Raw genomic sequence first — 25,359 nt, forward strand, 5'->3', positions numbered from 1 at the left:
ATTAGATGTTGAGGGCAAGCTGCCACCTTACTATCGTCGATATGTTGACGACACATTCACTGTGATGCCCGATTTGTCTACAGCTAGGGACTTTCTTAACACCCTCAACCACGCTCACCCCGCCATCAACTTCACTATGGAGGTCGAAAATGATGGAATGCTTCCCTTTCTCGGTACTCAACTCCTAAACAGAGCGCCTCGTATTGAAACTAAAGTGTTTGTGAAGCCAACAAACAGTGGTCTGCTTCTCCATTACCACAGTCATGTCGATAATAGGTACAAGCGCGGACTATTGACAACTATGCTCGATCGCGCACATCGCCTGTCTTCGTCATGGTCCTACTTCACTGAGGAGTGCGAACGACTGAAGTCTGTTTTCTCTAAACTGAAATATCCCAAGCACCTTGTTGACTCCACTGTCAAAACCTTCCTAAATTTAAAGGTCGCTGACCAGCCCTCATTACGGTCCAGATCTACGACAGAAAACACTACTCGGGTTGTCATACCCTTTAAAGACCAGGAGTCTGCTAATATCGTGAAGACACAGTTGAAAGATCTCAGTGTGAAGCTGCAGACTAGTGTTCAACCGGTGTTTACGAGCCGCAAGATTGCCCAGGAGTTCCCGACAAGCGAACCTAAGCCTCAGTTCATTGATCAACAATGCGTTGTGTATAACTTCAAGTGTGACCAGTGCGATGCTGGTTATGTCGGTTACACCCGTGGCCATCTGTTCGTACGCGTTGATGGACATAGAAGCAAGACCTCGTCAGTACGCATTCACTATGATAATAGACACGCAGGCAGGATTCCGGATGACCTTCGCAATTGTTTTAGCGTGTTGAAAAAATGCCACAACAAGTTTGATTGTCTCATTAATGAGATGTTACTCATTAAACAATTACGACCGTGTTTAAATGTACAATCAGACTCAGTTCGCGCTTAAGTCTTTGTCTAACTTATGCAAATTAGAAACTCTGAACTCTTAGTTACTCTTGAAATCGCATATTTAATTAGTTTCCCTTGACAATGGCGCCAAGATGTCGCCGAAACGTCGGATTTGTCTATCGTTAGTTTTTGCCTGTAAATGACGATTATGCTAACGATTTTCACTATAATTTCATAACTGTGTTTCATAACTTTTAGACCTGCACCGTTCATGAGGTATTAACGCAAGTATAAGTGTTGTTCCACTTACAACTTTAGGGCCTCCAGTAATCGTCAAATTTGAAGAACAGCGTGTGGTAAATATTGATGAGATGGTACAAGTCAAATGTGATGCCACAGGACACCCACGTCCCAAAATTCACATGACGTTTAACACCCGGTCTGTTAAGGACGCGGAGGATGTGACCGTGACGTCACCGGACTCGGAAAGTGAGATCGAATTCAAAGCTATAAGGAATTCGGAAGTCTATTGTGAAGCAACAAATGAAGTTGGCCGAGATAAGCGCAAAATGAAAATACTGGTTAAACGTAAGTAATAGTTTGTATTTTATTGTATTTTGAGATTGGTTAATCCATTTATCACAGTTTTACTGCAAGCAAAAATTACTGAAAGGAAGTGAAAGGAATCATACATTGCTGATCATTCGTGAGGCATTAATAATGGTAATTGAACTGAGTGGAGTGCAATTTGGTCTGAAATCGTACGCGTGATTTCAAAATCGAACGAGCGCGCAGCGCGAGTTCGATTTGAAATCACAAGTATGATTTCAGACCAAAATTGCGCGACACGAAGTTCAATTACCACTTTATTAGATCCATTTTGAAATCGCGCAATTTTATCGCCTTAACTTTTAGATTTTTGGTGTATTGTTCTAGTAGCCGGTTTGTTACAAAAAAAAAAGCGGAACCGGAAACGCCTTTACGTCTCATTTAGTATGCGAAATGATGTCATGTGACGAAAACTCATCCGAGCATGACAAAGAAACAAGCGGTTTTGAAGTGAGAACGAAAATAGTATACCTCAGGTATAAAAGTTCAATTCTCGTCGCCTGAATCAACGATGGAAGGTCTTTCTTTCTTCTGTGGTTGAGGCTGAGACTTTTCATTGTCTTTGGAGAAGGAATTTGAAGGTGCATCCTGCGTAATTCTGCGATGGATTTCTTTTGAGTTGTGAAACTCGAGTGCACGATGCCCAGTGGATGGTACGTTTTTTTTCTTTCATACCGTTTAATGGCATGATTTTAAGGGAGTCCAGCTCGTTATCATCTCCGTTTCTTTTTGTGACCTCGGCGAAGGACTCAATACTCAGGACCTTGTCAAGTTCTTGCGGCGCCATTTGTTTGAAGATATTTCCAAGATGGCGGGACTAGCACCAGCTTCATAAGACGTTCATTCATTCATTGTTTTGTGGAGCGGGGCGTATTTTGACTATGTTTAGTCACAGCGACAGAGTTGAGCTCTTTTGTTGCTTCGTTTGAAACTACCGGAAACCTGGAAACATCTAACTTCTTGAGATGGCCCTGAATTTGTTGTTGTGTGGTTTTCGTTTGTTTATGTTTTACTGGACTCGGTATCATACCGATTTTGAGCAGATGTTGAAGAAAAATCGCCAAAATATTCGTCAAAATGGACACTGAAAGTTGGAAACTTCCATTAAAGTAGGTGTTCAGCCTGAAGAAGCTCATAATCGTCATTTAGAAACTGTAATTAATTACATTCGTCAATTTTTTTGGAAAAAAAAACAACAGTAACAACAAAGTTTTGGCAATAGTAGTTGCTAAATTCTCCACACAATGGCTTTTTACCTCTCACTTTCCTGAAATTTTATTGTTTAGTTTAAACTAATATTGAAATCTGATTGGTTGTTTTGTTTTCCTGTGCCATTCTCAATGGCTGAGAAAGAGATGCGATTTAGAACAAAAAATAGTGCGATTCGTGAATAAATCGCACCATTGAGAGCCAATCAGATTGCAAGGATAACCAGTGATTTCAAAATGGATTTAATAAAGATTGTAATCTGTGTCAAGACTGTATTGATATGTTATGACGGATGGTGAAGATCCGTGAAGACTTGAACATAGCAGCGTGCAATACGCAACAATGACTCTATAAGCACAAGATGGCAGCGGAGCCATACTGTTTTAAAAAATTGGCCTCTCTCAATTGCACACAATATCATTTTAATGCTGATTGGCCCAGAACATAAATGGATAATATTTGTTTGCATCCAATTTTCCACCCAGAAAATGGAACAGAGTACCTGCTACTGAAAGTGGAATTAATAAAAGAGGACTTTGATGAGAACATGAAAAACAAGGGTTCTAAAGAATTTCAGGACATGGCTGAAAGGATAACCAAAGAGGTAAGTGCATTGAGAATCGCAAATTGATCTTCATGTCTTTATTAGTACCAATAAGACCCAGAGGAATCTTCTGTTACCTGTAAATATTTGCCCTTTTTTTCTCACCAAAAACCTACCCAACCGAGAGGTTGGGTAGGTAACTAAACACAGCTATAGTAAGTAAATGGAATTTCTAACCTTTCATTGCATTACGTGTTCGCTAAAAGTCAAAAGGGTGAGGTGAAACAGTAGATTGTCCTAATGATGCATAGCATAATTGTTCATCCTCCTCCTCGTCCTCGTCCTCCTCTTCCTCCTCGTCTTCCTCCTCGTCTTCCTCCTCGTCTTCCTCCTCGTCCTCCTCGTCCTCGTCCTCGTCCTCTTCCTCCTCCTCTTCCTCTTCCTCGTCCTCCTCCTCTTCCTCGTCCTCCTCTTCCTCGTCCTCGTCCTCGTCCTCCTCGTCCTCCTCGTCCTCCTCGTCCTCCTCGTCCTCGTCCTCCTCGTCCTCCTCCTTCTCCTCGTCCTCCTCGTCCTCCTCGTCCTCGTCCTCCTCGTCCTCCTCGTCCTCCTCCTCTTCCTCGTCGTCCTCGTCGTCCTCGTCCTCCTCGTCGTCCTCCTCGTCCTCCTCGTCCTCCTCGTCCTCCTCGTCCTCGTCCTCCTCGTCCTCCTCGTCCTCCTCCTTCTCCTCGTCCTCGTCCTCCTCGTCCTCGTCCTCCTCGTCCTCCTCGTCCTCGTCCTCCTCGTCCTCCTCGTCCTCCTCGTCCTCCTCGTCCTCCTCGTCCTCCTCCTCCTCCTCGTCCTCCTCGTCCTCCTCCTCCTCCTCCTCCTCGTCCTCCTCGTCCTCCTCGCCCTCCTTCTCCTCCTCCTCCTTCCATATAGCCCCCAGTGGGGGATAGGGCTGCATAGTCGGCTAATTGTTAAGATATCATTTTTGCATTGAAGGTGCGGTCTGTGTTGGGCCCTCTTCCTAGTTTTCTTGATGTGAGCGTGGTGAAACTCAAGTGAGTTATCTATGTCACTTCAGTTACTTTATTGCTAGAATCGGTCAATGATATGAAAAGAAAACAACTTTACATATTAAGAGTAACAACTGACTTGTTCATCACTTTCAAATTCGTAAAACTAAAAGTCAGACTCTTGTGAGTTCTTTATACTAAAATGCATGTGAAAGTGGCGTTGCATGCGATTAAAAACACTACAATGTGCACGGTAGAGAGTGTTAATTAGGTACTAAATAGTTTTGCTTTGATTTCTTGGATAAAGAGTATTTTGTAAATTAAGCATTCACATTTCTCACGACATTTCTTAAGGATGGTAAATTCTTCCCGAAGATCTTTGTTCCTCTGATTATGGGCGTCACACAGGTGTTGTCTAATAGCGGAGTGCTTGTGTTCCTCAGTGCGTTGGAAAAGGTGTCTGCGTGCATAGCAAACGTAATCTGCATTACACAGATCACATTCGAATTTGTAGACAACACTTTGTTGATTTATTGACGGTGGTTTGGCCTCTGCTACTTTTTACTTATATCGAAAGCCTCCGTTATTAGAACTTTACATATTGTATGGATAAAGTCTCAAGGAGAGTTCAAATAGTCAGTGAACTCTCCTGACTTGGTGCGCAACATTGGAGTGTCTCAGAAGTCTGCCGGAATAGCCACGAGTCATTAAACCGTATACTTAACAATTATTCAACGAGCGCACGTTGGATATGAGATGATATGAGATGCGCATAGCGCTGAGTTTGCTATAATCATCTCATATCCAACAAGCACGAGTGCAGTAATTGTTTTATTAACACCCCTCACCCCCCAAACAAAAAAGAACGGAAAACTAACGTAAAGTAAAAATAATAACGCCCCCCAAAATTACGCGTACGCTTACCATATTTGTGGAGCATGGTATATTTGCTCATGTACCATGATGGCTAAGCCAGTGAAAACTCCTGAATTGCATTATCCAATGATCCACTTTTTAATAATAGTTAGTAGTCGCTTCTCACTAATAGGTACTCTATATATAAATACGGAGGCAGATTACTACTACGAGCTTTCTAATAGACCAATTTCGATATATTACAATTCAGCCTAAAACAATTCACAAACTCTGTAGTTATTCCCCAGAGCCTCGTGCTGAGTTCTGTTGTTTTAGGCTGAATTTTAATGTATCGAAATTGGTCTATTGGAATGAATTTACGGTGTTTGCTATTTGCTACTCAAATTCGTTTTCAGTCCAGGCTCAGTGAAAGCAGACATTTTGGTAAAAACACTCCAAGACACTGACGATTCAGTAAGAAAAAGGTTGAAGGCAGAGGTCGACAACGCAAAGATTGGAAACTTAGCAGTGGACCGCTACTATTACACTATTGAACAAAGCCAAGGTATGACATTGCATGCTGTTATACAGCTTGAGTTTAGTTGCGCCTTTACTGGTTGATTTCTGGTCACATGGCAATCGCTAAAGCCAAATGTCGCCCGCTCTCTCACTAATCAGAGGCTACCTTAACTTGGGGATAACCACAAGCTGGGATATTTTGTCTGTAGTAAGGCTGGTAAATCGCTTTTTTAATGGCGAATTTATTTTTAACCATAAGCATAAACGAGGCACATACAACAGATGCACTTTTCCCGCCGCAAAAGCTGGGAATGCGAGCGTGAAAAAAATATTATGTCATTGGGTGGCACAATGTAGTCACGTGCTTTTCCCTTGGGTTCTGTTATTTTCGCTGTCGCAGAATAAAGGTACACGGTAGGCGTTTTATCTCGTTTGAGGTAAAGCGGGCGAGAATTTGAGCCTGAAAACCATACCGGCCTGCACAGCCCATATAGCTTATACATGGGAGTACCCTCTATCTACCCTCCGGATTTTCGGGAGCCGTTATTTTCGTGTGGGTCGTTACTTTTGGAATTCTATGGTAATGGGGTGTCCGTAATAGCGGGGTGTCTGCAAGGCGAGAGCTTACTGTAATACATTTTACATCATAATAGTAAATGAACCAAAAGATGTACACTATTTGATGACATGGCTTCAAATAATACCAAAATGTGTCTTGAAGTTATATTGTGAAGCCTGGAAATTTTCTCATTTGCTTTTCTTTTTCGCGACCTCGAGAACTAGACTTTTGTAAGGTCACTTCGATTGTGCTTTTCGGATGAAAAATAACAAAAAAAAAAAGGATTGATGGATTTTTCAGAATCGTTAATTAGCCAAAACTGATGAACCCGTAAGTTGCCTGAACCGCCCTTCATAGGAATCTTACAATTGGAACGCAAAGAATGGTTACACAGAAACGCGAAGAATCCTTACACAGGAATGCAGCGAATTCACCCCATATCCACGTGTCCACATGACTATAGTCACACTGTATCGAGACACCTTTAAAGACTCGTGAAATTTCTTTCCATCTTGCGTTATTGCTATTAAACTCCAAAATTATGACTAAACAATCACTGGCCCCTTGGGAAACAGTTCGTTTCTCGGAGAAAAAAAAAACTGTTTCCCTAATGAACAGTAATTAAGTGTAATGACATACCGTAGAAAAAAGTAATGACATAACATTCATGACATGGCATGCTTTATGCTTAAAATGTTAGTTTTTGATTATTCGCCTCCTTATCTACATAGGTTGTCCATCTACGTTTGAAAATGTGACGTGGAATGATGCAGTTTATGGCGATTTTGACGTACAGCCATGTCCAAGAGGAGCGAAAGGTTAGTCAAGCTATCCTCTACCACTTTTATATGAGCTAACAGAGAAATCCGGAAGCCGAAGCGCTGGTCTGCGTTTCTATTCCGGGCCTTTGTCAATTTAACTTTTATTTTATGTTAAGGTTTTGCCAAGCGAAACTGTTCTTCCGGGGGGTACTGGTACTACCCGGACTACACAAGCTGTAAAAGTGTTGAGTTTGAAAACCTCAGAAATCAGGTCAGTTTTGAAAGTGATTTGCTGATAATTTACATCTGTTGAATTACACTTACCAGCATGCTTTTCAGGTCAATATGCATCCCAATAGTAATAAGAACAATAAATAACAGTTATTCGTTTAAGGCGAATAATTGTTTTAGTATAATTTGGTATAATTTTCAGTGGTGAATATCATGAGCTACAAAATAACGGGCTAAGGCATAGAAACACACTCTCTTCTTGAAAGTGTTGTGCTGTGTCGGTGGGCAGGAGTATCAGTTAGCTATTTAGGTCAATTTAATTGCTGCAGCGAGTCTATGAAGCTGTCGTGTCGAGGGTTAGCCCGTCATCGGAGCAAGAGTGTCGAAAAATCGAAACATCAGTTTCAAAGAACTCGTTACACAGATGAATGTACCAACCTCAAGTCTATAATCCACAAAGTGCTTTTCAAATTCTGCCCTTGTCCCTTAGAAAATAGCTAAATAACCCTTGTGAAACCCATATGTGATAGTTTCCTCCTTACGATATTTTGCTATTGGTAATACACCTTATTCCAAAATTGCAACCAGTTTATTATTCTTTTGTTTACATGGTAATTAGCCCTCTTTGCCTCGTCAACACGTACAGAATACAAAAGCAGTTTTGAAGTGAAAATGAGGCAAAGGGGGCTAATAAACATGCACACTAAAGAATAATAAATTGACCGCCATTTTGGAATAAGATGTATAGTAACAAATTATTTACACCAATTACTAGTCCCAAGGGTCACAGTAAGTTTTGTTTTCCCGAGAATCTCGCTGTGTAGCTGGAGTTTAGTGTATAGTAATAAAGCAAGAAGAATTACCTCTAGGATACAATCAAGATAAAGGACACCTGAACATTTGTACATTCAAATTCAAGTCGTAGGAGCAAACTAACCCTAAAGAGGGTCAGTTCTTTGATATAAGTTACGTAATGCATGAATGTAGAATTCCAAATAACTTTTCATGTGGACTTAAATTGATAAATTCAAGCGTGGATGGTGAATGTTTTATTCTCATTTTGAACATCTGCTTACAGTGCGACGCTTTGAACATTCGAATTTTAAGTTCAGAAGTCTTCTTATTGGCAGCTGTGTATTTTCGGAAAGAAAATGTCAAGTCAAAGTAACCTGTGGCTAGTATGGAGAGCTGGCGACAGCTTTTTAATTGTACGCCCATCGGGCACCATTAACAGCACGCCTTAGATTAGCTTCATAACAATGTTTGTAAGCAGATTTCATTGTGTGTTTTCATTGTATCTTGTTGGGGCTGCAGGTCAAGCAATATACAAGTGGTATCGTAAATAACGAAAATGTAGAAAGGAATATCCTAACAAGCTTGGAAAATCTGTTTAACTTGTCGACACCAAATGAGGACTTCGCAATGATGGCAGGGGATGTTGCTATAAGCGCAGAAATATTGGAATTCATCGTTGATTACATTACTAAAGAAAACCAAGATGACGCTCACAGCTCCACCGAAGTCAAGGTAAGATGTATGTTTGTATGTTACTCTAAAAGCAAGGATTTATTTCCCCAAAAAGAGTGAGGTTAAGATGTATTTTAATATTTAAACATTGACTAAATTGCTTTTTGTTCATCAGTCAATGATCAGAGAAATGAATGAGGCAAACTTGTTCAATAAGATTTTTATTATTATTTTATGAATTTATTTGTTTCGTGGTCAATCAGATCAAAGCGCAATGCTTGTTAATAAAGTTCCTCACAGAAAATTATCGGCCCTGACTCGTCCAACTTGTTTTCCTGTGCCTGAGGGTGCACCCCCCCCCCGCCCCCCGTAGTCATCTGATGTTTACTTGCTCATCTATTTCATCTACTAGTTCCGGAGCCGTACTTTCTTAAACGTCTTCGTATGGATGCGCTGCGACGGTCAGCACTGATATCCATCTGCTTTTCCTTTTATTGCAATTAAGAAACGATCTGGAAGCGGCAAACAGAACATTTGACGTTCTAATAATTATTTTTCTCTTTAATAGCATGTTATCAACGTTGCAAATAGCGTTCTTCACAGGAATAACGAACAGGAGTTTATAGTCGCTCAAAAGGTGCTGTAAAAATCTACAAAATGTTTGAATTTTTGTAAAAACCTTCAGAGTGTTTCAGTATTTATTAGCATTCACAATATCCAACCTAAAGTTTCTTACTTTTATTCGTCTTTAGTTGCTACAGACGGCATCAAGATTCATAAGAGTTCTTGAGACATATGGTCTCCAGGCTGCTCGGGTAACTTCATTTGAGGGCGACAGGAATCTAGAAATATTTATATCCGAGAATGTTGGTAAGTTATTTATATATGTTATGGAGATACGAGCAAAGAACTAACTGAACTGACCTGATTCGACGGCGAGAACTAGATAAGAGTTTTAAGATAGTGATACCCTCTAAATTGTGCGGAAAATATGCAAGCGATGCACTCAATGGCCGTTTTTATACTAAAGACGCATTATCCGTCTGGACGAACTTGGGCAAACATTTGTAGTTCGTCTGGTTATGCGTCTCTAGTATAAAAACGGGCACAAGACGTATTATGCGTCTAGACGAACTATCTCTCCTAGCTCGTCGTTCAAGACGAATTTCGAAGTGTAGTTCGTCTAGACGCATAATACGTCTTGTGCCCGTCTTTATACTAGAGACGCATAACCAGACGAACTACAAATGTTTGTCCAAGTTCGTCCAGACGGATAATGCGTCTTTAGCATAAAAACAGCGAGGACGCATTGTCCTTCTGGACGGATAATGCGTCCTCTAGTGTAAAAACGGCCAATTACAGTGTCTTACTAGTTCAGTTTAAGAGAAAATCATGATGACACTTGTTATTTTTGGTAACAGTTATGGGTGCTGGTAAAGCCGATCCCGAGAGTATCTCAAAAGATGTCATTTTTCCAAACTACGAGTGGGCCGAATTGGCAAAAGTTCAACAACAATGGAATGTCACCACGTTCGTGGTGTTAAGCCAGAAAGTAATCAAATCCATGAATCCTGGTAAGTCAACGGAATGTTAATTTGCTTTACTTACTGTATAGTAAAAAGCAAAAAAGTAAATGTAACCCGATACTCTGAGTGTCTGAAGGCTTTGGTTTTACCGGAGACTTAACAATAATGATTAGTAGAATTCTAATTGGACACTGATGCAATTGCTGCAATCTGATTGAGTGATCGCACACTATCAGCATATATCACTATTAGCGTACAGTGCCTGGAGGTCGTCTACAAAATGACGACGGTTCGTTGGTTTTCTAAAGTTTTGAAGGAAAATTTTAATGCAAATGGATAATTAAATTCCTGAGAAGACGAAAAGAAGGACAGTAACGATTTCTTCACTTGAAATTATTGAAAAAAAGATGCGCGAGCGCACCAACTTCAATTTCAAATGACAATTCAATCCGAGCGATCTTTCTAAAACATAAAGTTTAGTAATACTTCGAAAAGTAAATTTCAGTTAGAATTCTACTAAAACAATTAGATTATTTGCTATCTCCTCATAGAAATCTCGAGCTCATAATCCAATTGTTAATTAGAGTACTACTTCAGGTTTCCAGATTTAATGACTGTCCTTGAGTTTGCTTTCAAATATGTCGGTATGTATTGTAAGAGCTCGTTTCAATGTTTTGCACGGATTCCAGTAAAAATTTCCATTTGTGCTGTCAAGAACGTCGTTATGACTGCATATCATTGAGGTAATTTGTATAAGAAATCACATGATTTCGACTCCGATTATTTAGAATAAATTAGCACAAGTAAATTTTTGTAAGACCAAAAGAGCATTCAACGAGCCCGTAGGGCGAGTGCAATTTGTCGTCGTTGAAACGTTTACGAGAGCTTATTTATTGCAAATGAAATGATAATAATCATTTGATTACTTGTTAATTTTAAATATGCAGTATAATTTCAACTTCAAATTTCTGTTTGGAATTAACTGACACGCTCTCATCCAATCAGCGTGCTGAGAGTTTTGCATGTATATTACTACTAACAATATCGAAATACGGTGTTATTTCTGATAGAAGGCTTTGAACCATGTCTTGACAGATTCAGTTCTCAAAAGTTATCTTTCCTAACTACATAAGTAATTTTGTTCATCTTGATTACAAATCATGTCCAAATTTCATGTCTAATTTCGTCTGTTTTTATATTTTATTTTTTGGCTTTCAAGGTAAAAACGGAATAAGATTTGCTGGCTTCTTATATAGAACACTCACCAGGATCCTTTCTTTTGAAAGGTGGGTACAGTCAGTCAAATCGCAATACTGTTTACTTCACTATTTACTGCCAAGGTAAACTGAGACGAACGATAGACAAATCTAACCTTGCTTTGAACAACTAAACAAACGGAAGAAAAAAAGACATTTTTAACCTTGGAAAGGGATTTAGCACAAGCACTGATACGGCTGAACATTCAAACATCAAAAACGCATATAATAAATGAACAAGAGGCTAGGGCAGGGGGGGGGGGGGAGGACCAGTGGACTTTTAACTATGCAGGAAACAACTTCAGCTTTTTGTCAAAACGGGACAACTCGGAATTCAGTTTTTCACGACTGGCGCCTTAGATGTTTGGCCAGGCTGGCTCCTTAAGAGAGTGACATGGTGTTAACTTGTGCAATCTTACATTTTTAGTGCGTATAGTGACAAAGGTATGGCCTTTGAAATCAACTCAGCAGTAATTTCTGCCTCCACGGACCCAAAACCAGATTCCAAATTAACCGATCCCGTCATCATCGCCTCTAGTAACCTGCAAGAAGTTGATGTAAGTTGACTTATTTGGTAATATATATTTTTCATTTAACATTGAAGGCTTCAAGATTGTTATTTGCCTGTGAATAAAAAGTTTATTAACCGGTGACCTGTTTATTTCAGCTCGATGGTGATGAGCCAATTTGTGCATTTTGGGATTTTAACATGTAAGTATAACGATAGCTTTACTTTACGTGCAACCTAAATTTGGTCACCAATTAAGAAGCAATAGCTAATCGGAACTCCTTTTCTAGGAATGCTCCTCACGGGGGATGGTCTAAGGAAGGCTGCAACACCTCTTCGTACAATCGTATGCGAACAACTTGTCGGTGTGATCACATGACTAATTTCGCGGTGTTACGGAACAGAGCTCTTCCTCCAAACGTACAGAAGGTAAGTGCAAGCGTCATATAGGAAAACTCACTGAATACAGTTATCAAGTGTCATCAAGGAAAGTCACTGAATACGATTATAAAGCACCACTGGTTCGACTTAAGGACGGTGCTCGCTTTTATTAGTGCGCACACGTTCTGCGCATCATGCAAGGCATGGTTTAAGTGCCACGCGCGCGCTGGGGTTGACGTTGACGTAATCAACCACGCTTCCAAGTACACGACTAAAATGAATGCAAAATTTTCCTACTGTGACCAAATCAAGTTTAATGAACCTGTACTTACACCAGGAACACCAGAATAGCAGCATACCACTAACTGTTAACGTCTTTCAGATGAAAAACTAGCAGTTATCTGTCAAACATTATAGCGGAGCTCCGGCGGCCCGAAGGGCCGCGAAGCGGAGCCCCATACTCATATTATTACTAAATTCACTCGTACAAAACGATAGTTCCAAAACTTTTGTAAGGGTTCCTTCCTTTGCAATGCTTTTGTTAGATACCCTATTTGTCAGCGATTAATTGTAACTAGTCTGTTAAAAGCTGTGTTTAGATGACGTGCTTTCATTTTTTCTGCAGATAACATCAGGAATAAGTGACTTCATCCATTGTCTCTTGATCGCTTGCTGGATAATAATCGCATTTGCAGGAATAACATTTTTACTTCTCTTAATTTTAAGCCCGTAAGTACAATAATATAGATTTCTACTACCCTTTTCAAATTCCGTATATTAGCACATTTTATCCAAAAGCAGCCAGCGAACAAGTGCCATTTTTGGCAAACTGTAATGTGCAGGGTTTCATGTAACCGAACAATTGAGAGAACGGATGCTGAAGCTGGGAGAACTTAACACATTTATTCAACATGAGGTCGAAAAGCATGTGGCAAATCTCTACCTACTGCGCATGCGTAACGTACATGGATATTCATGTAATATAACACGGACCTTCGTTGAAGCCCTTTTTATTATTCAATCAAAGAAAAGCGCCAGAACATCCCAGTCATCATGGCGCAATTTCCTAGCGATTTGGAGATGAAAATTGTGGGCCCAGTCCAGTGTCAGAGCCCGGAAATTTTCACTCTCCCGCCACTGTTTCGTTCGATTAAATGGGATTCGTAACTAGGTTTAGCAAATTTAGACACTTACATTAATGATACCCTGATGATACCCTTGTTACACAAAGTGAATTATTGAGGTGAACTTCTCCAATGAGAAGGCGCATGGTGCGTTTTTTTCTGTTTCGCTTTCAGATGGTTGAAGCCAGATCGTACATGGGTGATGCATATGTGTGTCTGTGCTTCGATCCTTGTAGCCTTTGTTCTAATCCTGCTCGGTCTAGCTTCTTATAACGACTTGGTAAGATGAAGATGCTAGTGGCGGTATAATTACTAGCGGTACTTATTGTTGCTTCCTTATTACAAGTGAACAAACTGGAACTGATTTATGGAGACAAATACAGTGGATATTTGATAAGATCGCAGATTCATGGTTCTGTTTCAAAGTTGACCAGCGCTCTTAATAGCTTTGACATCGCTTCTGCTTACTTTTATGCAGTTTTGGTGAATTAAGATGCTCCAAATTTTTGATAGTTACATAGCTGTAATTTATCTTTTGCTTCTAGGAGTTGTGTAATCTTTTGTCGTTCCTGGTTCATTATTTCTTCCTTTGCTCCTTTTCGTGGATTCTTGCCGAAAGCGTTTATATGAGAACTTGGGATACGGAAAATGGACCGAAAAAGAAATACTGGATTGGATATTTCCTGCTTGGTTGGGGTGAGTCACCGTAAATTTAATCTAAAACGTTGTTGTTTTATTTCAATAATAATAACTACAATGACAATGAGACCCTTTTGTCATTTCCTTCAAGGTTTGCCTGGAATTCCAATGCTCATCACGTGGTTTATAAACAAGCTTTCGGGTTTTGAGAGCTACCTATCGTAAGTTTTGTTCCTTCAAACACTTCTTAGCAAGTAAGTTTGTTTATAACCTCCCCCCTCAGACAACCAAATTAAACGGGAAAAACAATAGCGGTAAAGAGAAAGACTCTTTCAGAAGATTCTAAGCAATCTTTACACCATCATAATTTAACTCTTAAAATTATCCTGAGAACCTCAGCAATAATCAAACGTAATGTATTCTACATCCAGTCTTCTTGACAATATACAAAGGTTTACATAGACGCTATTAATGATCATAGCTGATATGCATGGCATAGATATAAAAAACAATGATTCCGTAGGATCCGCTTTGTAGATTCTACGAAGAAAATACACGGAATAATAACGCTTAAATTTTGTTTGTATTAGGTGCTGGATGTCCTTGTTTAACCCTTTGATATGGCTGTTCTTCATACCGGCGTTAGTTTTCTTTGTGGTAATGTATCTTTCACATCTTTCAGTTGTTTCATTTTCGGCAATCAATCAGAAAGTGACTGCAAGCTAGTAATCCTTGTTCTAACGTTTTCCTTTAGCTTAATTAAAATCTAAGAAAGTAGACGCTATCAAAGCTTTAAGTTTTTTTCGCGTCTTCGCTGTTTTTCACTCAACTTAATTGTTCTCCACCGTTTAATCCCCCAGGTTTTTTAGTTCCTAAACTTCATTTTTATTTTTGTTGGTTGCAGTTTAATTGTGTAACATTTGTCTTAATTAAAGGGTCACTTACTTCACTTACAATGAAACGAAAATAGAATTACATAAGTCCATTGAAGTTAACATACTTAAGATTGCATTACTCGATTGACCAATTAGCAATAACTTAAAGCAAATAGACGGCACGCAATTCATTCATAAGAGATGACACATTAGAATGCGTAAAATATTTGCAACCATGGAAATTGCAAAACAAACTGATGTTTAACACCCGGCTTGTTCAATCGATCCAAACCGATCGAAAAATCAATGGAACTTTAATCGTTTGACTGTTTTGCGATTGGTTCTGCATCAGAACTCCAAGTTTATGATGACTGGTTCGATCACCGAACTCGATCACCGAACTCGATCAAAATTAAAAGGGGTAAGATGAAGAAGAGCATTAACAGCGGAGCAAATGAAACTGCCTTTGTAATATAAAGGTTGTCGGATAAGTCCGGGACGAGTTAAAACTCCCGTTAAAACTGGGCCTTAAAGGAGCACAGTCACCGTTTGCGCATATTGAAAAATATAGCCTCAATTTTTCAAATTCGTCGTTTGTAATCCGTGTCAATCTTCTCCATCCTTAGCCATCCTTGTTCCTTTATGGTTTATCATTATGTCTTTGGTGTTTTTCTATCTTATTAAACTGTTATTTTTAGGTTTCCTTCAATTTAAAGGTAATTTTGTATGTGGCCAAAATAACTCAAAATACCGTGACTGAGCTCCTTTAATGTGTAAAGAATGACCACACAAATAAGATATTCACTTGGACGACAGTGTACAGTATTTGTAAAATAACAATAAATAGCGCCACCAGCTTTCTCATAATATTTACTCACCACAGAAAGATGGCGGATAGCAAAATGGAATTTTTATTCGTAGTGTTCCTCGGTTTAATTCAGGGAAATTCATAACCCAACAGGTCTAAAGGAATGCTGTAAGCCTGCTACTTCGTTCCCTAAAGAAGGAGAGGCTTCAGTATGGAACAAAAATTTGTTTTTTCGGCAAGACCTTTTGCTTATCGTGACTGTGGTCTGTTACATTTCTCCTCTTCATTTAGTTTGGACTAAATATTAAGGCTGAATATTTTACACTGTACTGAATACCTGGCATGCTTTCCTTCGGTAGGTCACCTGCGTTATTTTCGTGATCGTATGGAGAGCAGTAACTGGATTACCAAGACAGAAGCTGAAAGCAGACTACAGAAAAACACGATTCAGGTAACTGATATCACATGGGCATCGCCAAATTTCAGAACAGTGTTCAGTACGAGAAAGTATGCGTAACATGGTACTTCTTTCCATTTCCTTTATAGACGTGTTGTTGTTAAGACTAGTCTACAAAACATGCTTCTGTTTTTTCAGGGTCCATATTCGTTACTGCATCATCCTTATGCTTATGTTCATGATCACGTGGCTGGTTGGCATTCTTTTGATCACTTATTATTGGAAAGCGTTGCTGTGCGTCCTGTTCATCATATGCTGCGTAATCACGGTGAGTGAAGTAACGTATTTTTAAATTGTTCAACTCGTAGTGGTATACGACACCAGCAAAAGCTGTCTCGATTGTTCTTCTTATGTCGTATAATAACGATTGTTATTTTGAAGCAAGTATTCTTTTGTAATTTCAGGGATTTATGCTTTTGTTATTTTATGTGATCATGGATAGACAGGTGAGCTTATCACTAATTAATGAAAGTGAGTTCCATTTTGGTGATTACATCTAGCAGTCTACGTTATGGCTCGGCTCGGAAAGTGGGCACTGCTAAAGCTTTTGTATACGCTGAAGGTTTTTTTTTTTGGCTCTTCTCAGCTTGATAATCTTCGGAATGTTTAATACCACTAATCTGAAGTGTCATATATTTGCTTCATTATTGCGGATGACGTAATTGGGTCAACGTTTCGTTTAATTTCTCCTACGTGTCCAGGTCCGTGATGCCTTCAGGCAGTGTTGTTACTATTGTAAACGAGGCCGACGAGGAAGTTACTGGGTAAAAGGAGATGACGTGTGGGTACAGAAACCACCGGAACAACTTGAGGTAAGCTTATCTCGCTAATCTAGTCAATAAATATTCCACTACTTGTCTTCTTACTGACTCACTTAACTACTGTAGATGATCGAGGTTATTTGAAATTTCTTACTCAAGCTACATAATAAACGTTTCAAATAAGATAATTTTTAAAATAACAATTTAAAATCACGTGTTCGAGCTTCGTCGTTTTCTGATTTGTGGGTAACTCGAATCCTTTGCAAACTTTCTAAATTATCTTTGTTTGTTTTGATTATGTGTAGAACTACATCAAGCTTAATAATTTTTTGGGACACCACTAAACTTTTATTGATTTGACCATTGAATAGTACGAGTAGCTTATTCGCCTAGCGCCTTCCCTGTTTCTTTGTTGTCTAAACTAGACTGTTACGCGAATAAAAAACTTTCACTTTTGGGATTCATTTGCGGCTTTTGCCGTTTCTGAAAAAAATGATAGTACTAATTTACATGAAATATATTGACATTTCCAGTTATATTGAGATTTTTGTAAATCTTAGTTGCGTGAGCGGTTTCATAGTATTAGCGCTATATAAATGTACAATTATTACTACTACTATTATTATTATTATTATTATTATTATTATTATTATTATTATTATTATTATTATTATTATTACTATTATTATTCCTTATTTCTTTACTGGTTTGTTTCCGTTAGTACCAACCGCCAGAGGAAGAGCGTTTAGTAACTGGAAGTGTAGAAGAACAACCAGACCAGGAACGCGACATTGAACTGAATGGCCGAGAATCGACACACGAAATCGAAGAAGCTTTACTTAGACCTGGGACAAGACCTGAATTAGAAGAAAGGCGGTCACTGGAGTCTTCCAGAGAGAGTTTTGAGGATCCTTTCTATGAGAGTTTGAGGCAGTCTGTTACTGTTGAAGTCCAGCAAGTCCCGTCAGAACCGAAAGAGGAACCCAGGCAAGAGCCTATATACGCGAAGGTACAGTGAAAAAGGCTTCTGAACAGACATGCAGTTTACAGAGATTACATTAAAACAACAACTTTTCCTTAAAGTGCACCTAACCCCAAAAATTTTTTTTCGCTAAAACGAATCTCCTTGTTATTTGAAATAGTTCTGCGAAAAAATTTTTGGATTCCGTTAAATCCTCGATTTTCTGTGCCCCGACGAAATCTCGAAAATAGCTCCAAAACACCGCCATTTTGTTTCACGACCGAGTTTGAGGAGAATGGGTCTAGCGGCTCTTGTGACGTCTACCCAGGAAGGTTGGATATCTGACGTCCTCTCATTTCCTTCAGGATGGTGCAATACACATTCGAAAAGTGCGCAGAAACGCCTTCCAGAGGTGCTATCGGCTGTTGCAGCAATATTCCAGATTTAAAGAAAGATATACTGTACAATTAACTGACGATGATCGGCTAATGGTGCAACAAAGACGTAAACGATGGTTGATTTTGTCGAACCGAAACAAGCGAACTGAATCTGTGAGAACCATTGAAGAACTCTCACTGGAATTTGTTCCGCAGACTTTCGAACGCTATTTTCATAAATTTTCTGCCTAAAGCTAACCAGCAATTTGTAGAAATACTACCTACAACCTATATCTTCCAATCCCGCAGTATTTGTAGCATACAAAGTTGTGTGATCCGATCATGATCAAGAAGCGTTATACTGATATGTAAATAGATCGCAACTGTACGCCGCTAACCAACACTTATTTCTCTTTCGATTTAGATAAAAGTCGAAGATTAATCCTTTAGAATTACATGATAACAAAATTGTTAGACTCACAGAGTTTTTCGAAGGTTTGGAAATCAGCAGTGCGACAAAGATTCTGTGATATAGCGTCGAAAATATGACCGCGTAACATGTGCGGACCGCTTAGGGAACACATCCTTTTCGCTTATCCGACGAATTTCGCTGCAAACTTTGAGAACAATTTACATTGGTTATTTGGAGTTACGACTTAAAACGTGTGACAATGTGAAATCGGTAATTGTATGAAATGTTTCCTTCCGCCTTGCTTTCCGCAGCTTCAAAAATACAGGTCCAAACAGTACGATTTTCAATCGATCGAAGCCAATGTTTTGGAGGTCATCAAGTCTCGAAAACTGCGACACGTACGTCGCTCTTATAAACATGAAGCATTCAACTGAAAGTAAAACACAAGCTGGATTTAACAGAACAATCACACCTTGATAAAATACATTCTCGCTAAGGACAAATGTAAACGGGCTATAAACACGCGTGGGAATCTTATGTTTAGTTGACGAAATTACCATCCAAAGCAGTCCTTGAGTTTTCTTTCCTGCTTTTCGTTTGCCTGCTCCTCCACTTCGTATCTAGCTTTCCATTCCTAATAAACAAGCAACTCGTCCGCAAAGAAGTCTTCCCCTTCGTCGTTTGAAATATTGTAAATTGCTCTCAAAGCTCTAAGCAGTGAGTTCACAGTTGTCGAACGTGCTCGATCGAAGTTTATTTCGGAGTCTTCCGAATCGAAACTTAACTCTGACTCCAGTGACGAAAAAGAAATGATTCTGAGACAAAACTTGGACGTTTTAGTCCCAAAATACATCGGAACGATTAGTTTTGTGTTCCATTTTCTCGAGCAAATACAGAGAGTTGACTGAGGCGCCATTGTGTTTGGTTCCTGGGTAGACGTCATCAGGTACCGCCGCCCCAGACTCCCTAAAACGCGGTCGTGAAACCTTCAAGCGCGACTTTGAAAGGGCATAGAAAATCGAGGATTCAACCAAATTCAAAAATTTCTTCGCCCAAATGCTTCGAATAAAGTCTAGATTCGTTTTAGCGAAAAAAAAATTTTGGGGTTAGGTGCACTTTAAAGCGAAACAATCATGAATTAACCTCCTCTGAACTCAAGGATCTCTTTACAATTGCAACTTCACGAGCTCATTTAAAGAGGCGTTCTAAGATCAATTTCATGAGATGGCAGTAGGGTCTCCACATACTCTTGTACTAGCAAACCTATGTTATGGACACCATGAAAAAAACTTGGGCACAGAATTTCAATTCTGCAGAGATATTTTTATACTTTTTATTTTCCTTTTTTAAGTGGATTGTACGGTCTTCCTTGTTCACTCACAAACTAATGCTTTTTCATTCTTCTAGTATATTAATTCTCAGCATCCCAAGAGGAATCTAATCACAGACTGCCACTTTTAGATGTCCACGTTGACAACATTTTCATATCTTCAACTGTCTGTGTTTGCTTCTTTAATAGGTAATCAAACCAAAACCTCCAAGACATCCTGAATCGGACAGCGACGATGAGGACCTGACTCCCGAGGAGCGGGAAGCTCGAGGAATCCGTGGATTAACACGGGAGCAAGTTATCCGCATGGCAAAGAAATCCGACGCCTCTAAGAGAGTTCTGAAAGATTATGAGAGTCCCTCAGGAAGCACGGAGATCCTGGACCCGAATCAACCAGTATACTTATTAAATCAGCAGGAGATGGACGAAGAGCTTAAACACTTTCGAGCATTCTTTGCCCAAAGCGAGCCACCTACAACAAGCACACCCACGAAGGAAGAGGGTGCCTCCACAAGTCTAGAGACAACCGACAGTTTCGTAAAGAGAGAAACATCGACCTCAGTGACAAGGACCCAATTCTCGTCCTTTTCATCACAAACGGATCAGAGCTCCGTAGTGCACAAGAGATACGACAGAGAGGAGAGCACTTCAAGTTCAATTACCAAGAAAATAATAAGTCAAGAGAGTCAGGAGACTAAAAGTACATTCCAAAAGACAGTTGGTACGTCACTAAAGTTAGAAGAAACAGCGATCGATTCTTCTTTGGAGGAACTTGAACAACGGGCTGACGGAGACGGAAATGACTCATCAAGCAAGCCTACTGCTGTGGTAATAGTTGCATAGATAAAAATCTTGTGTCAAATCTTGTCTGTAATGGTGTCTGTTTCCGTCCTTGTGAGCACCCCACTGAGAATAGGAATTACTCTACTCCAAATCCATAAAAACGTCCTATTATTCATCCACTCTGATATTTTGGCGTACAGATTTTGTTATCGGTAGTTCAACTCTCAGGCCACGTTATTTAAACAGCCAAGTTATCAGCTTCCTGCTGGGATGAGTTTAACATTACCCTACACCTACTCTTTAAGGAAATGGGATGAAATCAAGATTACCCACACCCACTCTATAAGGAATTTAGATAAAATCAAGATTACCCTATACCCACTCTCTTGGGAATTGGGATGAAAGCAACATGACCCCCACACCCACTGTCCTAGGAATTGGGATGAAAGTGTTATTATCCTACACTGGCTTATTGGATTTGAGGAGGAAAAAATAATAATGAAGCTAACTACATTGTTTGCGACAGAACAATAAAGTTTTTTTTTCTTATTTTTCAGTAGGGTGGTGACAATGAGGACCTACGTGTAAGTTTGTTGAGTTACTTTACAGCAGCACATCACGGGCATACAGAGGAAGACGAATGGCGTGATTTATTTGAAGCTCTTAAAGAGTGAATGTTCTTTAGGAAGTGCAGGCATTTCAGTTCGAATAGTTCTTAAAATGTTGTAGGCAAAATGCTAGATTGTATTACATTGCAAAACAATGGTAGTGCGTAATGATAGATAATACATATCTTAAGACCGCTGTTAACTTCTTTTAGCAATGCTTACGAGATGTATAGAAAATAGTCTCGTCACCCAGAAAATGCGGACTCTAAACACAATCAGACTTAAGTCCTGAATTTGTACTTTTATACTTAAAATTGCCTGAATTTGTACTTTAATACTTATAATCAGTTGACTGTAGGTTGGGTTTCAATACTTGTGATCAGGGTCGTTTTTGGCATTTTACACAGCCCGTGGTGACTGGAATCATATATGAATAGTTTAAGGCCATTACGACGTCATAATCAATTGCCATGGCAGCGCTAAAGGTGAAAAAAAATGTCTTCACGTTACCTGTCGTGTCTAGTAACTAAACTACAACATGTTTATTTTACATATTTTTTCCCCTTGATATAATGAGCATCTCAACCACGTTTGGCTCTGAAAGGTCTAAGCAGACGTTTTTACAACTTGCTCAAAATAGAATCAAAAATATTGTTCAAAATGTTTATTCTGAGAGGAACCCAACGAATCTGTTCCCCAGAGGAATTCTTGCTGGTTGGGAAATTATTTTCCGCGGCCTTGCAACTGTGAATTTATCACTTCTTCTCTTCAAACTTGTCTCATGGAAATTATTAATTTAGATCTGGCTGGGATAAAATCCAGTGAAGATCTGCTATGATACTATTCAGTACTAGTTTAACACGAACAAAGACTAGTTTGGTGTAATATATTCTGAACAAACACTCATTTCTATCGATGATTTTTAAAGGAGCTAGGTCACGTTATTTGAGGAATTTCTTTTATATTTCGTTAATTACGACCTCTAAGCTTCAAATTGGCAGAGCAGCAGTCTTTTATCGGCAGAATCAGTGCCACAAAAACTCAAGGATGTTTCCCGATCGTAAAAATGACGATTTCTTACAAATTGAGCTAGGGCTGATGCAATCTATTTTAATCTTCTCCAATTTTGCCCTTCCATGTCCCTTTCTTTCTGTGATGAGTTTGAGTCCTGTGCAGAGTTAATCAGTTCTTATTGTGATATTTCAGTTGATTCTATGACCAACTGGTCTCTGCTGAAATTGTGTGAGCTTACCCCCTAACTGACTGGGCACTGTAAACGTTCTTTTTAGCTGGCTGGCTGACCATCCGTTTGGAGAAAGAGGAACAATTTGATTTTTCAGTAAGGGGGCATACAAACAAATGCGTCATATTAGTGCATTTTTAGCAAATTGTTTCGTTGGGTGCCCTGTTCATCACGTCATTTAGCTACTAAGTGCCTGGTTACAGCAACTCTAACTATGTAGTTTTTAAATTATGGGCCTAGAATGTGAAAGCGAAAACACTTCGCTGGTTAAAAAATGTCAACCATGGGCTGGTGTAAATTATTAGGACCCAACCTACTGTGAGCGCTTTCAGTTCGCGCCCACTCTCCACGTCCAAAGCTAGTTAATGTTACATACGTTATAGATAAGCTTTAAATACCGCGGGTATTATTAGATAGATTACATAGCAAGTCTTATGCTACCCATATTTCAGGGGAACTGATGTTCTTCATTCGCTCAAGCAATAGCATTTTTATTTACTTGCAAGTTTTAATATAAACGTTTTCACTATTGTGTTGAACGTTTCTTGGTCTATAATCGCTAAGTTAGTGAGTAAGACATCCGGTTAAATTATCTGTAGAGATTTTATAATTTATGGCCACGATTATTAATTAAAATGCTTTTTAGCTAAGATTAACCTTGGAGATCTTTGTTATAGATAGTTCAAGATGACTGCAAGAAAATGAATAAAGCCTGTTTAACTAGAACGTTGCCCTAGAGCTTTTCATTCTAGATAAGATTAAGTTGAATGCATGAATTCACATAGTACTCGTAACGATAAGGCGAAAATCACCTTTGAATTTTTTGTAAGGGTTATGGTCTTCTTATCTCCATCGAGTGATAGAAATCTGAGATCTATGCAATGGTCGCCTGTAAGTTAGATTTACTATGTGTAACTGAGCTTTCTTCAAGACTTTAAACCAAAACTAAGTCTTTTTATCGTTCTATACATTTTCTCTTCCTTTCATTGACCGAAAGTCCACCACGTGACCTGAAAATAACTACCTGAAAAAACGGGCTGCTCATGTGTAATACCGTCTAAATGTTTTTGCTGCATATAGTATTCTGTTCATTTGTAACCACGCTCTAGGGCGAAAAATGACAGATCGCTTCCCTGAGCTGTTAGGAAGTGATTAAAATAAGAAAAGAAACTTGGTGATAGAATGATAAAACTGCCATTGAACTCGGCTTCGGCAAATACAATCGAACCCTTATTAAGAGGCCCTCTGTAAAGCGGTCACCACTATTCAAATTCCTGAATTTCGCTTCACATATTTACTGTATATTTGACTTCCAGCGATCACCTCTATTAAGCGGACGCTAGTAATTCATCTCTGTCAAACGGTCACCTTACTACATTAGGTGGTCAACCCGAGCACAGTTTTATGGTCACGAGGAACTTACGCTGGCGCTGAACAAAAGTCTAACACGCTCGGGGAGACTCCTGCAAGCTTTTCTCTCACTTCGGCTGGTTTCCATTTCAGTGTCGTTTGATCCTGGATGGTTACTCTTTGTCCGGGTGTTAGTTCAGGAAGTTGCATGCAGACCCGTCATGATAGAATTTTTGGAGCTCCTGCCTCTCCTCTAGTCTGGGAGCAGCTACTTCATTTAGGGCGTCTCTGGGAATTTTTAGTGGTTTAATTTCTTACAGTAGAGGCATGTCTGGCCACGTGCTTGGCATTTGGCTGAGGGTGTTGTGAGAGTGACCACAGTTCCCCTAGGAGGCTTGAAAGGTGAAGATGATTGATTTGGTGGAGGGTGGCTTTGGTGTTGGGTATCCTGTATCCCTCTCTCTTGGTTCCGTCTCTGTACTAAGTGTATGGACCCATCTGTGATTTAATAGCTGGTTTTCACATGACGTCACTAAAATTTGAACTACAAAACTATTGATCTTCCTGAGATTTTACTTAAATGATGTATAAGAGCAGCTGAAAACTAATATTCATACAAATTTTCGCTCCAAATGGGTTCTTGGCTTTGTGATACACTACGCTTGAATTTCTAAGCTTTTGCGTGACGCGGCATTTACTTGACGGCCTAGAGAGCTGTCATGATGGTTAAAAAAAGTGACTTATTTCGGGGAACTTGGCTATCTGAACAGTTCATGTCTTAGAAAAAGTATTATTTTAATGTTTTAGAGTTCCTCGTGGGATAAATTCACGGTTTTGTAGCAAAACTCAGTGACAGATCATTCTGTTGGTTTCCGGCCGCCATGTTGGTGCCCATACGGATGGGCAACAGCATGGCGTCTCCATACAAATCTCTATAAATTTGGGTAAAAAATTTCTCCGCTATCTTGCATAAGAAAAATTTCTGTGACCAGAGTTTTGGCGAGAGTCTTTGCATATTTACCTTCTTTCATTTCCCAGATTCTGGACTTAATCTATCGACCGGTTTTGATTTTTGTTTTGATCTATTTTGAATTGCGTGACACTGAAAACCAGCAATAAGCTGCCATGGCTGTGAGCTGGTCTTGAGGCCTTGAGAGGACTCGTGTGACCTTGCAATCTCTACAGCTTGGCTCCCCTTGAGATTAACTTTTCTCCGACTTTGAGTGAGTTTGTTCTGAAGACTATTAGGTCTCAATCTTATCATTTCTTCTGGGTCTTTGAAATCGCAGTCTTGGGCTAGAATCCGTAATACCGTGATGAATTTCT

The 25,359-nt window shown here is 39.4% G+C and overlaps 1 protein-coding gene across 3 annotated transcripts in view; it reads left to right on the forward strand.

The window, feature by feature from the left end:
• LOC145485094 (uncharacterized) overlaps positions 1-23,403 on the forward strand; it is a 33,140-nt gene extending 9,737 nt beyond the window's left edge. For 2 of the 3 annotated variants that reach the window (XM_081463745.1, XM_081463738.1), the window contains 26 exons: positions 1,204-1,473; positions 3,189-3,307; positions 4,229-4,287; positions 5,514-5,662; positions 6,907-6,993; positions 7,113-7,207; positions 8,482-8,694; positions 9,203-9,271; positions 9,387-9,504; positions 10,056-10,208; positions 11,380-11,446; positions 11,844-11,973; positions 12,084-12,127; positions 12,215-12,353; positions 12,931-13,034; positions 13,604-13,709; positions 13,975-14,125; positions 14,220-14,289; positions 14,659-14,725; positions 16,111-16,202; positions 16,347-16,476; positions 16,613-16,654; positions 16,910-17,020; positions 17,691-17,978; positions 20,239-20,877; positions 21,393-23,403. In XM_081463745.1, the coding sequence (XP_081319871.1) occupies positions 1,204-1,473; positions 3,189-3,307; positions 4,229-4,287; positions 5,514-5,662; positions 6,907-6,993; positions 7,113-7,207; positions 8,482-8,694; positions 9,203-9,271; positions 9,387-9,504; positions 10,056-10,208; positions 11,380-11,446; positions 11,844-11,973; positions 12,084-12,127; positions 12,215-12,353; positions 12,931-13,034; positions 13,604-13,709; positions 13,975-14,125; positions 14,220-14,289; positions 14,659-14,725; positions 16,111-16,202; positions 16,347-16,476; positions 16,613-16,654; positions 16,910-17,020; positions 17,691-17,978; positions 20,239-20,877; positions 21,393-21,506 (3,626 nt within the window). In that variant the 3' untranslated portion in view covers positions 21,507-23,403. Of the gene's footprint in view, positions 1-1,203; positions 1,474-3,188; positions 3,308-4,228; positions 4,288-5,513; positions 5,663-6,906; positions 6,994-7,112; positions 7,208-8,481; positions 8,695-9,202; positions 9,272-9,386; positions 9,505-10,055; positions 10,209-11,379; positions 11,447-11,843; positions 11,974-12,083; positions 12,128-12,214; positions 12,354-12,930; positions 13,035-13,603; positions 13,710-13,974; positions 14,126-14,219; positions 14,290-14,658; positions 14,726-16,110; positions 16,203-16,346; positions 16,477-16,612; positions 16,655-16,909; positions 17,021-17,690; positions 17,979-20,238; positions 20,878-21,389 lie in introns of all 3 variants that reach the window. The other variant, XM_081463755.1, reaches the window with a different exon arrangement.
• Positions 23,404-25,359: the final 1,956 nt, after the last annotated feature.

This window comes from Orbicella franksi, chromosome 1 (genome assembly GCF_964199315.1).
Source record: "Orbicella franksi chromosome 1, jaOrbFran1.1, whole genome shotgun sequence".
NCBI classification, from domain to species: domain Eukaryota; kingdom Metazoa; phylum Cnidaria; class Anthozoa; order Scleractinia; family Merulinidae; genus Orbicella; species Orbicella franksi.